The sequence below is a fragment of the Amia ocellicauda genome, chromosome 12 (genome assembly GCF_036373705.1).
Source record: "Amia ocellicauda isolate fAmiCal2 chromosome 12, fAmiCal2.hap1, whole genome shotgun sequence".
Classification (NCBI taxonomy): Eukaryota; Metazoa; Chordata; class Actinopteri; order Amiiformes; family Amiidae; genus Amia; species Amia ocellicauda.
This window is the reverse complement of record NC_089861.1, coordinates 3991665-4010203: the sequence shown is the minus strand read 5'-3', so window position 1 is coordinate 4010203 and position 18539 is coordinate 3991665. Positions and strand designations below refer to the sequence as shown.

At 40.3% G+C, this 18539-nt stretch overlaps 1 protein-coding gene across 1 annotated transcript; it reads right to left on the bottom strand.

The window, feature by feature from the left end:
• Positions 1 to 4970: 4970 nt before the first annotated feature.
• LOC136764248 (E3 ubiquitin-protein ligase TRIM7) lies at positions 4971 to 18032 on the bottom strand. The gene is made up of 12 exons (XM_066718115.1): positions 17910 to 18032; positions 15044 to 15180; positions 14739 to 14860; positions 12656 to 12721; positions 11282 to 11419; positions 10887 to 10994; positions 10342 to 10506; positions 9969 to 10106; positions 7947 to 7998; positions 7397 to 7423; positions 7282 to 7308; positions 4971 to 6873 (listed from the first exon to the last, which is right to left on the bottom strand). The coding sequence occupies exons 2-12, from the start codon at positions 15138 to 15140 to the stop codon at positions 6326 to 6328; spliced, it is 1488 nt and encodes a 495-aa protein (XP_066574212.1). The 5' UTR covers positions 15141 to 15180; positions 17910 to 18032; the 3' UTR covers positions 4971 to 6325.
• Positions 18033 to 18539: the final 507 nt, after the last annotated feature.

Sequence of the window (18539 nt, the reverse complement as noted above, 5' to 3'; positions counted from 1 at the left end):
ATAATTATTAAATACCAAAAATAAAATAACAAAAAAACTGTACATTTGTATGACATAAATGTAAAATTAAGTAAGTAATTAATCCAGATAAAACGGACCTTGAAAAATAAAAGAGTAGTCAGCACTAATTAACAATAGGAGCTTCATCGCTGCTCTGTGAGCTTTCTTGAGAAAGTGAGCTTTTACATAATGTGGTGCAGGGCTGGGCAGGGCTACAAGTCTGGTTTGTGCTGTTTCGGCTCTGGACACACACAACACATATGTAACAAACCATCACATAGCAACCATGAATGTTTTAACATCACCACCAGAGATCACTGCTCCCACATGGATTACTATTCTCCTTCTTCTGAATTAGCCCTATTTAGCCTAGTTATCTCTTTTTTCACATACCTGTTCTCAGTTGCACCTGCCCTTCACGTCACTACATCCTTTGTGAAGTCTTGTTTTAGCCCTTGTATCAATTCTAACCCTGCTCTTCTTGTCCTGACCTTGCAGGGAGCTCTGACAATGCTCATGTTCTAATAATGAAAGAAAACAATGGACAATTGCTAGTAGGAAGGTCCTGAAATGTTTGTACCTCAATGCCAGGAGTATCAATCAATCAATCAATCAATCAATTTTTATTTGTATAGCACCCTTCACAGGGTAGCACCCCTCACACCCTTCGCCACACAGTGCTTTACAGGGTGGTAAACATAAAACAGACATACAGCAAAGTAAAATAATACATTCATAATACAATAAAATACATTCAAATAGACCTTTAACAGTTGAAATAATCTAAAATAAAGTAAACAAACATTAAATAAATTAGGCACGGAGGAGAGAAAAACAAAAACTCCTATGGATGACATCTAGGACAAAAATCTCTGGGGGTCCATGGCTTAGGGCATAGGCCTAATGGTTGCCTCCCCTCCAGGTAATATAGTTGTTACAGCAGCAAGGAGATCAGAAAGCTCTTAAACGGTGCTGATGGCTGTGGTCTCTAGTAGGGGACTCTCGCCGACCGTCGGAGGTGGAGGGTTAGGAACATCAACAGCCCTTGGGTGGTGGGGTGCCTCTGGGGTGGGTTGTGGCTTCCACGTTGAGGGACGAGGTGTCTAATTGGCCTTGTGGGGGCTATTGCTGCAAGACAAAAATATAATTGTGCTCAGATACTGGTCATGCAAAGCAGGACATGTCGAAATACAATTGTGCATTGCATGTCCATGGCACATCAGCGGCACTATGTGCTAGAAAAACAGAGACTAAAAAGATACGTCTTCAGCCATGATTTAAAGTCTGAGACAGAGGGAGCGTTTCTTACTTTGGCCAGAAGATCGTTCTACAGTTTCGGGGCCCTATAACTGAATGCTCGACCACCTGCGGTTTTCTTGTATTTTAGCGATCACTATGTAACCGGCTTCCTGGGATCTCAATGGCCGTCCTGGAGTGTATTCGACAATGAGATATTTTAAGTAGGGAGGTGCCAGTCCCTTTAGTGCTTTAAATCCTAATAAGATAACTGTTCTTTTTTTTTCCACTAATTATTTGTTTTGACTATAACCCTTCTGATTTACTGGTGGTGTCTGTGGTGTGTGCTCTGGGATTTTGCGGAACTTGCACGGGAGTGGTAACAAGTCCCCACCTCATGTAACTAAATTGAGGTGGCGTAGCAGACCACATCGGACCTGGTGTTCACTGCCACTCATGACATGTTCATATGTTTTTGTTTTAGTTAGCATTCTGAATCATGCAGAATGGCATTACAGTAATCTCTCATGAAGATCTCAACACATTCTGAATGTGTGATTCAAAGGATAGATTCTGATCACAGATTACACCCAGGTTTCGTGCCATCTCCTTAGGGGAGAAATTAAAGTTATTACTCAGTTTTGTCAGTGCATGATGAACAGGTTAGATTTTTGTCCCCTACAATTATGACTTCTGTTTTGTCAGAATTAAGCATAAGAAAATTACTTGTCATCCATGTTTTAATCTCAGACAGACAGCAGATTAGTGTTTCTATGTCTATGGTATTGTTATATAATACATATACATATATATATATATATATATATATATATATATATATATATACATATAATTGTGTGTCGTCTGCGTATCTATGAAAGTTAATATTATATCGTCAAATGCCATCACCTAAAGGGAGCATGTACAATGAAAAATGTATAGGTCCGAGGACTGAGCCCTGTGGGACTCTGTACTTAACCTCAGTTCAATCTGAGTGGTTTTCATTAACAAATCATTCCTGTTTTCTGTTTGACTGATATGATTTACACCATGACAGAACATGTCTAAGTATAAGGAACAAGATGTTAGATCTAGAAGCTGCCGTGTGACTATGATGTTGTAGGAGTGACAACACTGCTTAACTACAGTTACAGGACTGTATGTGGGTTCACTTGTGACAACCTAGTCGCCCACACTGCTGTAATTCTATAAAGCCTTGATAGAACAGATTCAGCTTGCTTTGGTGCCTTTACCTGAAAATAAGCTTTCCATCTTTTTCAGCATTGTCAGCTATTATTGTCACTTAAAATGTAATTTTTAATGAATTCCTTAATTTACCAACATCAAATCTGGTAAATGCATTTTGAGTTTATTTAATTTTAAATTTACAATTGTGAACATCACTGAAACCTCTATAGCAGGGATGTTGATTCATGTATGCGTGTATTGGTGGATGTGTGCTGTTTCTCTCTCCTGGTCGTCTGTACCGGAAGCTACATTGAGTTCTCAGTCGTTTCTTATAGAGAATTTTAGGGAAGGCGGGGCTGGCATTCACCTCAAGGTGAATTAATGCAGATCAACCACACTGCTAATCCGAGTTCATATTAGTGAAGTATTGTGGTAACTTGCGTATCAAACCGGTCTTGTTTTCAGAGGACTAGACCACTGTGGGTTATATGTATGGGGGTCACTAGATAGCAAGACTTTATTCACAATTATTATTTCCTCTGATATTGATACAAAGGCAAACGAGCCAAACTCCATTTTAAAGTCCTAGGCCAATCAAAAATACTTACTAATAAAAACAATATTTGAAACAATAAATTAAAGGTAATTTGTCCATTACATTTTTTTTTACATTATTTACACAGTTCATCATTTTAATGGCTTTTTCTGACTATTGCATTATGGTAGAACTTTATTATTCTGCCTTATATGATTATTTGTCACTGTCATCTACCTTTCTTGAAGACAAATGAGAGGCACAAGTCCAAACTCATTTTCTAGTTCTCTTGGATTCCTCCATTGTTAAAGATTTTGGTAACAAAACATTACAGTTGCAGAAGAATAATAATACACCACTTATACAGGGAGGGAAAAAGTATTTGATCCCCTGCTGATTTTATACGTTTGCCCACTGACAAAGAAATGGTCAGTCTATAATTTTAATGGTAGCTGTATTTTAACAGTGAGAGACAGAATAACAACAACAAAATCCAGAAAAATGCATTTAAAAAAAGTTATAAATTGATTTGCATGTTAATGAGGGAAATAAGTATTTGATCCCCTATCAATCAGCAAGATTTCTGGCTCCCAGGTGTCTCTCTTAAAGGGAGTGCTCCTAATCTCAGCTCGTTACCTGTATAAAAGACACCTGTCCACAGAAGCAATCAATCAATCAGATTCCAAACTCTCCACCATGGCCAAACCAAAGAGCTGTCCAAGGATATCAGGGACAAGATTGTAGACCTACACAAGGCTGGAATGGGCTACAAGACCATCGCCAAGCAGCTTGGTGAGAAGGTGACAACAGTTGGTGCGATTATTCGCAAATGGAAGAAACACAAAATAACTGTCAGTCTCCCTCGGTCTGGGGATCCATGCAAGATCTCAGCTCGTGGAGTTTCAATGATCATGAGAACGGTGAGGAATCAGCCCAGAACTACACAGGAGGATCTTGTTAATGATCTCAAGGCAGCTGGGACCATAGTCACCAAGAAAACAATTGGTAACACACTACGCCGTGAAGGACTGAAATCCTGCAGCGCCCGCAAGGTCCCGCTGCTCAAGAAAGCACATGTACAGGCCCGTCTGAAGTTTGCCAATGAACATCTGAATGATTCAGAGGAGAACTGGGTGAAAGTGTTGTGGTCAGATGAGACAAAAATCAAGCTCTTTGGCATCAACTCAACTCGCTGTGTTTGGAGGAGGAGGAATGCTGCCTATGACCCCAAGAACACCATCCCCACCGTCAAACATGGAGGTGGAAACATTATGCTCAAGAAGAAGCACATTAAGGTCCTGGAGTGGCCTAGCCAGTCTCCAGACCTTAATCCCATAGAAAATCTGTGGAGGGAGCTGAAGGTTCGAGTTGCCAAACATCAGCCTCAAAACCTTAATGACTTGGAGAGGATCTGCAAAGAGGAGTGGGACAAAATCCCTCCTGAGATGTGTGCAAACCTGGTGGCCAACTACAAGAAACGTCTGACCTCTGTGATCGCCAACAAGGGTTTTGCCACCAAGTACTAAGTCGAAGGGGTCAAATACTTATTTCCCTCATTAACATGCAAATCAATTTATAACTTTTTTTAAATGCGTTTTTCTGGATTTTTTTGTTGTTATTCTGTCTCTCACTGTTAAAATACACCTACCATTAAAATTATAGACTGATCATTTCTTTGTCAGTGGGCAAACGTACAAAATCAGCAGGGGATCAAATACTTTTTCCCCTCACTGTATTGTATTCTACTTTTGCTCTCCTCCTGCCTCCACAAGTCTGCTTCCTGTTTAATTGAGGACTGAAGACACACAGGGCTGCTCCTCAGTTCAAATTACCAGTAGCTCCAGACAAAAATAAAGAAATAAAAGAAAATCAAAGTATCTCATCAAACCCACAACTGCCTCCCTAGTTGCTACCCCAGCCTGTACAGTTACCAAATCTCAGTATCTCCATTTTATTACCTAATAGAAAAGCTTTTACAACCAGGATTGCAAGAACAAATAAAATAATACAATTTCAAACACATATCCTTCTGATTTATTTGTATTAATTTCCTTTAGTGTATCATATACAAACATAAAAACAATCAACATGTAACATTCACTCATAAAACATGGCAACATTGACAGACAAAAAAAAATGCTTTATGATACATTTCAAAACATATCAGGAAATGGGTGGGGGGGGGCAATGTAGTACATTTCAAAACCTGAAGAGGCAGGGGGGCGGTGTTTGTATACTTTTATGTACATTGTTATTTTATGTGCATTGTGTTCTTTTGTGTGCGTTATGTCGTGTAGTGTGCTTTGTGTTGTTGTAATGTGTTATGCTATATGATTATGTTTGGGTATATGGCATTAATCAAGCAATACATTCAGATATACAATTGCAGGTGTCTTACTGAACATTTAAATTTGACATTTTTTAAACAGATATTTTTTCTAATGAGATGTATTCTGTCAAGCCAATGTGTGGTGTTGAGTTTTTTTGTAGGTATCCAATTCAAGAGGATTTATTGGCAATAGATAGAGAAACAAGAATGAGATCGGTATTATGTGATTGAATGTTGGTATCTGAGAGGTCACCTAGTAAACATAATGTTGGAGAGATTGGGATGCTACAGTCTAGAATTGATGACATAATCTTTGTGACTTATTTCCAGAATTGTTGTACTGGTGGGCACAGGTGATTTTATCAGAGAAGCCCATGTTAAACATCTTGTTCTTCAGACATAGAGGCATCACATTCTGAACAAACTACCCAGCGATGTGGTTGAAGAGACAATTTGGGAACATTCAAAAACAGACTGGATAGGATCCTTGGATCACTTAGTTATTAATGGACACCAAACGAGCACGATGGGGTGAATGGCCTCCTCTCAATTGGACACTTTCATATGCTCTTATGTACTGAGTGATATGTGCTGTGTGATTGACCTTGTACTTAATTAGCGGTATATTGGTGGATGTTGCCATAGAAAAGTTTTGGAGCAAATGTGTTAGATCTCATTCCCATTGAATGATTGGGAGCAAAATCATGGAATCTGTATCTTGGAAAAATCTAAATAGTTTTGAAAGCAGTTTTTTAGGTTTATTTCTTCTAGTAATGGTGGTGGCAACTGGTTGTTAATAGTAATATCAATATTTGATTTCAAAATGCTTATTTGTAAATGTGTTAAATACTGCTCTTTACTGACACTGTGCTTCTGGATCAATTATTTTAATGTAAGAAGAGTATTTTAAAAAATCTGATATAAGTGAGTGATGCCTTTTTGTTTCCATATTGTGGAAGTAATGGGTGTTTTATTTATCAAGAATTCCGGAATCCCTATGTACAGGGTATCCTTCTAATGTTCTATTCTACTGAGACCTATATCTCAATGGGAGCAGGGGTACTTATAACTAGATCCATCCCTGTTTCTGTTGTACCAAACACTGGATACACTTTCCCTATGATTTGCTCATTAAAGGTGTAGATATGGCAGCTGCTTTCCACATTGTAAAAGGAGAGCTGCCCTTCCTCCAGGTCCAGGTAAACTCCAACCACTGAAGGAGCCAGTGAATCTGGAAGGTGGGTGGCTGGCACAGAGAGTGCTCTGAACTCTTTATGCTGCAGACGCAGAGTCCAGTAACCTGTCCTTGTGTTCATATCAGTGAACCCATTTCGTGGTGCAGACTCGCTGACCACCCCAATCCTCCAGTCCTTCTTACTCCTGACGTTCACCTCCCAGTAGTATCTTCCTGAGGTGAAGCCCTCTGTCCCCAGGGCACACCACCACCCATCATACTTATGAGGTGCTCTGAACTCTTTTCTGGGATTGCTCTTGCTTTCCACTATTTCTTCCATCCGTACCCGCTTCCCATCTGTAGAGACTTTAAGGTCTGGATTTGCAGTTTTGGGATCCAGCTTTATATCAACTGGACAGCATAGAAAGAGAAGGAATAATTATTCCTCAGACCATGGATATTCATCTTTCTGCTTACCTGTGTCTCAGAGGATCTCAAGTCACACTGGTCTATCTGCTACCTGAGCACAGTCAAGAACAGCAAAACAGTATTTTCACTGAGTGCCAAGGGCACCCTGAAACACCTGTATCAGAACAGGTGCTGCCCTGGGATCTCAATACCATGAAGGCAATGACAATGATATATTTCATTTTAATATTAAAAGTGTTGAGTAATGTGCCTTGTGGAGTAACATTTCTCTGCAGTGGCTTTACTTTACAAGAGAGCATTTCAAACTGATCATAAACCTAATATCATACCATTGGTTTATAGTGCCTTATACTGGCCTTAAAGTTAAAGTATATTAAAATGGTAACATACCTGATGATTGTTTAATCCATTTCCAGACTACAAAAAACAAACATTGATTAGGTATTAGGCAATGCTAACACAAGGACTTCAACTCTTTGAAAAATAGTATGTTATATAAACATACCTGAGTCAGGGATGTGCTTCACAGCAGCTGTAAGCAAACAGAATAAGCATGTGTAAACATTCTTTGATTATAATAATTTGAATTCTGAAAGAATTTCCCAAATGACCGAATGATGCTTTGAATTGTATTGTATTGAATTTGTATTGGAAATATGTTATTTTTTATTGCATCCCAATACCTAGGAGCCAAACAGCCTCCTCAGTATACTGCAGTATTCTTGTGCACAGAATATTTTGTCATATTGTAATGGTTAATGGCAGTCACATACAGAGATGTGTGGTGTTTACATTCTGGTATTTAGTAAAAGTTTGATGACAAAAAAGGATCATTCACAAAGGGTCTACAATCTCTACTTAGAAATCTCATCTTTAACAGAAAATCGCCTTGAAATCCTCATTAATCGTCCTGATCTGCTCTTGGCCCCACACCCCCTGGGCCCGTCTGAGGCAGATTCCTGAGCCCGGCCTTAACACGTTAGTACTCTCTGAGGGCTGAGCTGTCTGAGCCCGGCTGCTGAGTGCAGGGCCAGGGTGGAGTGTGCAGGTCTTACCTTGGCTCCTGAACCTCTGCTTGCTGGAGAGCCACAGCTGGGGAACAGTGCCCTGAAACAAACACTCACTTTACTCATGAGACAGGCATTGTGGGGATGGTGATAGAGCAAAGAGCAAAGATTATTCCCAGGGGGGAGAAGTGTAACAGAGGACTGTGTGCTAGACCAAACCAAAACTTTGATGTAGTTGCAAATTGTAAATTACAAACTGTGTAGATCACAGTTTTTATTGGGTCTAGCCTTGTAATTCTAGATCTGAAGCCACTCCATCCCAGCTGTAGAGACAATGTCTGGTTGTTTCCTGCTGTTTCAAATGTTTAAAGTGATGGTTGTATTTTCTGCTGTCAAAATTATATAAATTCTTATATACATTGGTTTATTAGTATTATTAAGACAAGGATTATACCATACAAATATAGTGATTTGGATGTTACTAGTTATTAGTAATTTAGCTGCTGCCTTCTTATTTCATACATCTTCCTGTATTTTAAGCAATAAATAAAGTATTGTAGACGGGATTTACAGTAGTTATAAGCATGCATACAAGGTAAGAACATTTTTGCTGCTTGTATTGATAGAAACCCTTTAAATTTGAATGCACATCAGCTGCAATCCGACAGATGGTGCAATTATTATTATTAGATTTGTACTTATTGTACAGTGGACTCCCCCCAAAAAAGTATTTGTTATGTGAAATATGTGAAAATAAAATGCAATAAAGGCTCAAAATCTGCAAGAGTGCTCTTTCCACATTCAAACACAGCAAACAATGTAAATAAAGGCAAATAAAGCTTCAAATGCTCATAAATGTGCGTCACCGATTGGCTGAAGCCTGCTGTGTCCCCGTGGGAGTGCTCTGATTGGCTGAAATTGGAGACCATGTGACTTTGTAAGCAATCTGTCAAGCTGGAAAAATGTGTACTGAGAGTTAATAGGGGCCTAAGAGAGGAAATATGTTATCTGATGACTTTGTTATGTGGGGGTTCATTGTATTTGTAATATGAAGTACTATAAGTAGTATATGATGTAATTCTGTTTTACTTTGATGCTCCTGGAATAAAGCTTTTACCCAGGTATTTTAAAATGGTGGAAGAAGCTGCTGTGGCTCTGACTACATGTTTACAAACAAGAGAAAGCCATTCGCCCCATCGTGCTCATTTGGTGTCCATTAATAACTAAGTGATCCATGGATCCTATCCAGTCTGTTTTTAAATGTTCAGGTCCCTCAGTCTCTCAGTAGGACTTTCCCTTCAGACCTGGAATAAGTCTGGTTGCTCTCCTCTGAACTGCCTCTAGAGCAGCGATATCTTTCTTGAAGTGAGGAGCCCAGAACTGTCCACAGTATCCAGATGAGCTCTAACTAGTGCATTGTACAGTCTGGACATCACTGCCCTTGTTCTCAATTCTACACTTTTGACAATATACCCTAACACTCTATTTGCCTTTTTTATTGCTTCCCCACATTGTTTGGATGGAGAAAGTGAGGAGTCCACATAGACTCCTAGGTCTTTCTCATGCGTTACTTCATCTAGCTCTATTCCTCCCATAGTGTAATTATAGTGGACATTTTTGTTCCCTGCGTGTATTACCTTACACTTGTACACATTGAATTTCATCTGCCATGTGTCGGCCCACAACTGAATATTATCTAAGTCCCTTTGAATAGCCTGTGCTGCCAAGATTGTATCTGCTGAGCCACCTATTTTGGTATCATCTGCAAATTTTACAAGTTTGCTAACTATCCCAGAGTCCAGATCACTAATATAGTATAGATTAGAAAAAGCAAAGACCCTAATTGCAGCTGACCTCAGTGCTACTGCTGTAGGGAGACGAAGAGAACAAAGGGACATATGGGCGCTTCTCTTGCTATGTTTTCAAAAGGGCTAGTGATATTTATGATCACGAAAGCATGTCTTTGCAGAAATACATATGTTGACTGTATGCATTTCTGTTCATTTTGAGCAGCGGCGCATGTAATTCAGCAGTGGCGAAATGAACATGCTGCTACACTGTTACACTGACCTCCTGCGGACTCTCCTTGATCACGCTCCACATGATGAACTCCAGTACTGGAAGGATGTTGGGCAGCTGGCCTGTCTTCCACTGCCCCCCCAGCTCCTGCAGCACCTGGGCCACATCCCGTCCTGGACACACTGAGCCCTGGAGAGAAAGGAATAGCACACTGTCACAGTCAGTGAAGGAGGGAGCCAGAGAGAGGTACAGCACACTGTCACTAATAGACAGACAGAGACAGGGCCCAATATAACTGGAGACCAAGAGGGACAAGCATACTGTTATTGAGAGAAAGAGAGAGGGGTACTGTAGGATCAACACAGGACATGAAAACAACTTCTCTAGTCTATGCCATGTTGGAATGCCTCAGAGTGGCTCTGACCTTAGGCCTTGACCCCAGGCTCTTTGCCCACTCAGACAGGATGTGCTGGCTGTCCTTCAGAGTGGGTTCCTGGGTAGGAGTTGAGGGCGATGCTGCTGCCTGTTCCTGCTGCTCAGCGCTCTTGGGCTCTGCTGACTTATTACTGGGGTTTTTCCCTGCAGAAACCTGACACAACACCATGCTTTCACTCATTGGAAACAACTGAGAAACTGCCCACAGTATAATGAACTGTGTGCTAATACATGATATTGAGAAACATGGATGACATCTTTAATTTTAAGTTTTCAAGATATAATAAAGATATCAGTGGGTCTCTTATATCCATTTGTCTGGCCTTAACAGTGCATTCTGTGATTTTGTGATTTTGAAGGTAAATGTTAATCTACTACTCATCACGTGGTTTAAAGTTAAAGTTTAAAGTATTCATAATAGTCGTCTTTTTTGTTAACATTTCGATTTAATTCCTGAACAATTCTGCAAGCACACCTGCATATGCTTTTCTGAATCATTTTATTTTCTATTTGTTATTATATGTGTGTGTGTACCTGTGCCATGTTACGAAGGCCCTCCGCCCACTCCAGTATGAACTCTCGACACTCCTCTAGGCTGATGGTGTCCTCACTCTCACAGGCTCTTGACAGAACTGCACAGTGCTGACACAACCAGATTGTGAAAAACACAGATGGGGACACAGTCACATTCATTGTTTATCTTCAGTATGGTCATAGGGTGCCCCCCCGCCTACCAAATCCCCAATATTGTATGCCTGGCTCTATAGGCGTAGGGGACGCGTCTTCCCAGTTCTGAAACTAAACCTATGCCCCTGAGTAAGGTTATAGTTATTCAAAAGTCATACTATAACACTGGTAACACCCTGAGGGAGACTGTGAAAATACTGTCCCTATGTCCCATGGTAAAAATCCATAAGACTCCCTTGTACCTTAGAAACTCTGTTCAGCTCAGAGGCCAAATTTCTAATGATGGCTTTACACTCTTCCTGGCTCTGGGCTCCTGCAATGATGGTTTTACACTCATCCAGGTTCTGGGCTTGTTTGCTTCTGGAGTTTTTACTGGATCCCTGGAGGAGGAAGAGCAGGTGAAGAATCTCACTGAAGACTAATGAAATCTCACAGATAAGACATTCACATTTCTTTCTGAAAAAGGTCAGATCTGTCATGGTTGTATACACCGATCAGCCATAACATAGCCATTATGACCACCTGCCTAATATTGTGTAGGTCCCCCTTTTGCCATCAAAACAGCCCTGACCCGTCGAGGCATGGACTCCACTAGACCTCTGAAGGTGTGCTGTGGTATCTGGCACCAAGACATTAGCAGCAGATCCTTGAAGTCCTGTAAGTTGCGAGGTGGGGCCTCCATGGATCGGACTTGTTTGTCCAGCACATCCCACAGATGCTCGATTGGATTGAGATCTGGGGAATTTGGAGGCCAAGTCAACACCTTGAACTCGTGATTCATCAGACCAGGCCACCTTCTTCCATTGCTCCGTGGTCCAGTTCTGATGCTCACGTGCCCATTGTAGGCGCTTTCGGCAGTGGACAGGGGTCAGCATGGGCACACCTGACTGGTCTGCGGCTACGCAGCCCCATACGCAACAAACAGCGATGCACTGTGTGTTCTGACACCTTTCTATCAGAACCAGCATTCACTTTTTCAGCAATTTGAGCTACAGTAGCTCGTCTGTTGGATCGGACCACACAGGCCAGCCTTCGCTCCCCACGTGCATCAATGAGCCTTGGCCGCCCATGACCCTGTCGCCGGTTCACCGCTTTTCCTTCCTTGGACCACTTTTGATAGGTACTGACCGCTGCAGACCGGGAACACCCCACAAGAGCTGGAGTTTTGGAGATGCTCTGACCCAGTCGTGTAGCCATCACAATTTGGCCCTTGTCAAAGTCGCTCAGATCCTTACGCTGCTCATTTTTCCTGCTTCTACCACATCAGCTTTGAGGATAAACTGTTCACTTGCTGCCTAATATATCCCACCCACTGACAGGTGCCAAGATAACGAGATTATCAGTGTTATTCACTTCACCTGTCAGTGGTCATAATGTTATGGCTTATCGGTGTACGTTGGGGTACAATAATGTTTTACTCACTGAAAATTGTAATTTTATTGTGTAAGTCTGAAAGGATTTGCTACTGGCACCGTAATAGGTGACACTGGGGAAAATAAAAGGCTTGTTGCAGAACTAGCCTAGCAAGTCTAACCTCTATCAACTTATCTTCCCTCCACCTGCCACTCTCTCTCCCTTCCTCTGTTTCTGTTGTTGCCCCCTGTGATTTTATTCACCTTCAATAACTTCTTCAATGCCTCTCTGGACGTTTTCATGACATCCTTCAGTTTTGTGGTAGCAGCCTTCAGAGAGAACACATTGCATTCAGCAATTTTATACAAGAACAGAAAGCCAGCTCAATGGTGATGATCAATATCAAGCCATAGATAAATTCTTCCATATATACAGCTCTGGAAAAACATAAAAGACCACTCCAAGTTCAGAAATCAATGTTAAATGGTCTCTTAATTTTTTCCAGAGCTGTATTTCCAGTGGGGGAAAAAAGTATTTGATCCCCTGCTGATTTTGTACGTTTGCCCACTGACAAAGAAATGATCAGTCTATAATTTTAATGGTAGGTGTATTTTAATAGTGAGAGACAGAATAACAACAAAAAAATCCAGAAAAACGCATTTCAAAAAAGTTATACATTGATTTGCATGTTAATGAGGGAAATAAGTATTTGACCCCTTCGACTTAGTACTTGGTGGCAAAACCCTTGTTGGCAATCACAGAGGTCAGACGTTTCTTGTAGTTGGCCACCAGGTTTGCACACATCTCAGGAGGGATTTTGTCCCACTCCTCTTTGCAGATCCTCTCCAAGTCATTAAGGTTTCGAGGCTGACGTTTGGCAACTCGAACCTTCAGCTCCCTCCACAGATTTTCTATGGGATTAAGGTCTGGAGACTGGCTAGGCCACTCCAGGACCTTAATGTGCTTCTTCTTGAGCCACTCCTTTGTTGCCTTGGCTGTGTATTTTGGGTCATTATCATGCTGGAATACCCATCCATGACCCATTTTCAATGCCCTGGCTGAGGGAAGGAGGTTCTCACCCAAGATTTGACGGTACATGGCCCCGTCCATCGTCCCTTTGATGCGGTGCAGTTGTCCTGTCCCCTTAGCAGAAAAACACCCCCAAAGCATAATGTTTCCACCTCCATGTTTGACGACGGGGATGGTGTTCTTGGGGTGATTCCTCCTCCTCCAAACACGGCGAGTTGAGTTGATGCCAAAGAGCTTGATTTTGGTCTCATCTGACCACAACACTTTCACCCAGTTCTCCTCTGAAGCATTCAGATGTTGGCAAACTTCAGACGGGCCTGTACATGTGCTTTCTTGAGCAGGGGGACCTTGTGGGCGCTGCAGGATTTCAGTCCTTCACAGCGTAGTGTGTTACCAATTGTTTTCTTGGTGACTATGGTCCCAGCTGCCTTGAGATCATTAACAAGATCCTCCCGTGTAGTTCTGGGATGATTCCTCACCGTTCTCATGATCATTGAAACTCCACGAGGGGAGATCTTGCATGGAGCCCCAGACCGAGGGAGACTGACAGTTATTTTGTGTTTCTTCCATTTGCGAATAATCGCACCAACTGTTGTCACCTTCTCACCAAGCTGCTTGGCGATGGTCTTGTAGCCCATTCCAGTCTTGTGTAGGTCTACAATCTTGTCCCTGACATCCTTGGACAGCTCTTTGGTCTTGGCCATGGTGGAGAGTTTGGAATCTGATTGATTGATTGCTTCTGTGGACAGGTGTCTTTTATACAGGTAACGAGCTGAGATTAAGAGAACTCCCTTTAAGAGAGTGCTCCTAATCTCAGCTTGTTACCTGTATAAAAGACACCTGGGAGCCAGAAATCTTGCTGATTGATAGGGGATCAAATACTTATTTCCCTCATTAACATGCAAATCAATTTATAACTTTTTTGAAATGAGTTTTTCTGGATTTTTTTGTTGTTATTCTGTCTCTCACTGTTAAAATACACCTACCATTAAAATTATAGACTGATCATTTCTTTGTCAGTGGGCAAACGTACAAAATCAGCAGGGGATCAAATACTTTTTTCCTTCACTGTATTTCTACATAAATCAGGGTTTGTCTCTTACTAATGTCTCTGAACTGTACCCAGCTTTTAATATTTAAATATTTTTTTAAATATTTTAATATTTTAATATTTATTCACTATGAAATAGGAGTATTACACACTTTCTCAAACCACTCTGATGGCTCTGAATCAGCAGTGTGTTGTAGATCAGTAGAGATCTCAAAGCTGGGACTTTCATGTCTGTTTTTTATTCCTTTATATCTGTACCATCTTACCTGAGCCAGGCTGAGGTTGGGCCTTCCATAGCCATATGACTGGCTTTCTTTCACTTTGGTCACTTCTTCACTATGGCTGCCAAAGCTACCAAAGCTGAGGCACTCTCTGATGCTTCCTTCAGCTGAAACAATGGACACAAAACACTGTCTATAATGAGCAGGGTTTAGTGTTTCTCACATAACATTAAACCACCTCTGCAGTCTCACAGAACATCTGTGTTTGAAGTTGTGTTCTTAAACAAGGTCAGAGTCATACCACACACAGTTGTCTTTAAATTTGTTATTATTTTTTAAATAATTCGTACCATGAAAATGGAGACGAGTGACGATGTTGGTCTCGCCAGTCGGATTGGCTGTCTTCAATTGTGGCTTCTTCATCTGATCTTGTTGCACTTGAGCCATGATGCTCAGGAACACAGACAAACTGTCCTTTGGGTGCCCTCTGTCAAGTGGGGGAAAAGGCAGTGTTTAAACTAGTGTTTACTCTGAGAGACTAATTAAGTCATACTCTTAATTGAGTTATCTAATGTACAGGTTTAACTCCCCACCAAAGATATTGTCCTCTAGTACCAATATAACCGTCTTGTCTCCAGAAAACATTAAAATATTGCTTGACCAAAGCCCTCATTGAGCAATTAAATTAAACTCACTAGGCTCTCATCTCAGGGTTTCAAGAGGGACGTTTAATTCAGGCAGGCCTTCAGAGCAGAACACAGGCCAGTGGATCAGCAAAAGTAAAGTAAAACACACACACAGGTTTTTAAGTTTCTACTTATAACCTTGTTGTTATTTGTTTTTATATAATGGTGAGCTTGAAGACTATTAGTTTGACTTGATTCACATATTCAAGTATTTTGAAGACTTAGATACAATTTGCTTAAAATCTCAGATTGTTCTAATTAACATGGGAACTAAAATGACACATTATTGTAAATTAGGTCTCAGTAGTAAATAGTTTTAAAACTTTTTAAATTCTCACTATGTATCCCACAGATTGTGAGACTATGCTATTCCTTCCCCGTTTTGACTGTGAAGACATGAATAAATCAAACACAAGACCTACATCTCTTTCCCTTTGCTTTTTCACATTCATTACCACCCATTTGATATGTATATTGCAATAGGATGTAGGACTTGTATTTTGTATTTAATGAATATTTTTTCCTATGCACTTGTGTATTTTTGAACTTGTAATTGTATTATGTTTTGATCTGTAATTTTATACTGTATTATTGCACTTTTCTAATGCTCTTATATTTTGTAATCACCGTGGATAAGGGCGTCTGCCAAGAAATAATAATACAAATATTTGGCTGGCACACCATGCGGATCCCCTCCCAGTCTCTGCCACATAATTCTCAGTGCCATTTGGACTTTAATGTGCACCGGTATGGCACAAGTTGTCTGGTTTTCCAGATCTCCCTTCAGCTCTTCACACAGGTCAAATATTGCAGCTATATCCAGCCTGAATCTGTTTTATAACCTCATAATTGGGCGAGTTAAGAAAAGACATTCTTAGCGTAAAGATTTCTATGCAGATTTGCCTTTGCTGACCCTGATTATACTGTTGTATATGGAGGATAACTTGTTCCTAATAAATACATATATAAATAAATTAATTCATAGAATATGAAACAAATTCATGAATAAATTAGCATAAATAACTAGATTAACAAAAAGGGAAATCAATCTAAATGTATTTATCTAATTATGTATATATTGCATATGTATTAATTTAATTTGTATTTTATGTATTTCGTATTATATTTATGTTTTTAATTATTTTAAAATTGTGTCACAAATTATCCTCCATAATTGTATAGCATCCTTTATAAATTAATTTGTTGCGAGTGCTGCATTGAAAATGCATTTCCGCAAACGCCACAGCGCCGTCCGTGTGGTGTCCGTGTTAGGACAGCTTCAACGTGGTCTTAAACTGGGACATAGAAAACTGTCCTTCTTTGCATCCTCATTAACTCCTTTTCCTGAAATCAGGAGCGATTAATCAAACTTCCAGTTCGAAATAGCGACAGTTCTACAGTCATTTCTGTCCGAACTTTATGCATGAATTAAAACAGGGACAACCTTCGAGACAGCACAATCCCCAGACAAAGGGACCAAAGGGACCCACAAAGTGTGGATAAGGCCAAAAAATACGCACTTAACCAATAGTGAAGCATGAACCTATTCCAAGGTACAACAATACCCGTAACGTTTTTTGCAGCAATCTGCAAGTGTAAATGCTGGTGCTAAAATAAAACAGTATCTTGGCACACACAAGAAACATAATTGTTCAGCAGTTGCTTGTGTTCTGGGAAAAGTAATGTAATTGCCTCCCATCTCCCCAAAGCTCCTGTCTGTGTTTTTAGGATTTGTCAGATTTGACATGCCATGACGTCACACAGGTGTCGGGAGAAGCGACAGATCTCAGGAAGGTTTATCCTCGGCTCATGATCCGTCTCTCTAACCTGCTACAGATCTCATCTACCCAGCAACAGGTGACTGCAGACACTTAGCCCTTTCAATTGGACACAATACACTTCTTATTTCAATACTCGTGTAAACAAAACAAGTTGCATTTCAGAAATAATAATCTCTACATTTGTATCAGTACATTTAAAAACCTAGCAACAAAGTTACAATGAGTGTCCAGCCATGAAATACTGTAGTCAATGTTTTCAAATACACTTATACTAACAGGCTTTAAGTATTTATACATTTCAAAAGTTAAAAGATTCTAAGCAATTCCTATTTATCAATGTTATATACAGATTAGCTATCCAATCTATGAAAACTAAAGGTATCACTGACAATTCACAGTAAAATATGTTTTGTAAATGTATGTATTGGTGTACTTGGTGGTTAATAACAGTCCATAGCCTTTATACACCATTTTTCAATGATCAGTTAACAAAATAAGTTGTACATTCAAAAAACCTTTACCCCATGCATGTTAAAATACCTTTTAAAACAAAGTGTGAGGCTATGAAAAGCAAATCGTACAATCCTCCTTTGTCTCTTGATGTGAAGATTGTTTTCTTTTGGGTTTAGTTTAACATTTCCTACCCAGAAACCACTCTTCCCTTAGTTCCAGTATTAAAATTGTATGTATAGGTTTAACATTTTAAGTCACACATTTTCAATAGGTAGAAAGTGTATAATTTTACTTACCACAAGCTGTGCCTTCCCTTGGTGCCAGTCGTTGTTGTTCATCACAACAGGTAATTCCTGCTTTACTGTCGGTGTGAGAAAACACAAGCGAAACAAAGTGAAACTGAGAGACTGCGGTCAAATGAGCCGCGTTTACTTTCGTGTGCGCTTTAGCTTGAGAGAATACGGTAGAAATATGACTGCGCTGTTAAAGGGTAAATACGTCAGTGTACAGAGAAACACTGTAACAATGTGGTATCGCTGCTCTAGAGGCAGTTCACACCAGAGCAACCACACCAGACACACGCAGACTGGATAGCATCCTCGGATCACTCAGTTATTAATGGACACCAAAGTACATTGAGACATTAAAGTTCAGTTATGTGTCGCAACTGCACTCACAGCTGTAGGGTCTTGAGGAAATGAACGAAAATGAATAAGGACTTGTGAGCTGAGATGAAGCATTGGAAACCTCTCTCTCAATCTTAAGTATTGTAGTAACAATTACATGTGCAGTAAGACTCCACAAAAACACATACAAAAATGCTTTTGCACAACCTTAACCCCCACAGACAAACGGGATTGTTTGTGCAAAGGGGTGAGTTTGTCCTTGTCGAGGATACAAATAGGGAACACGAACGTTGACTCGGA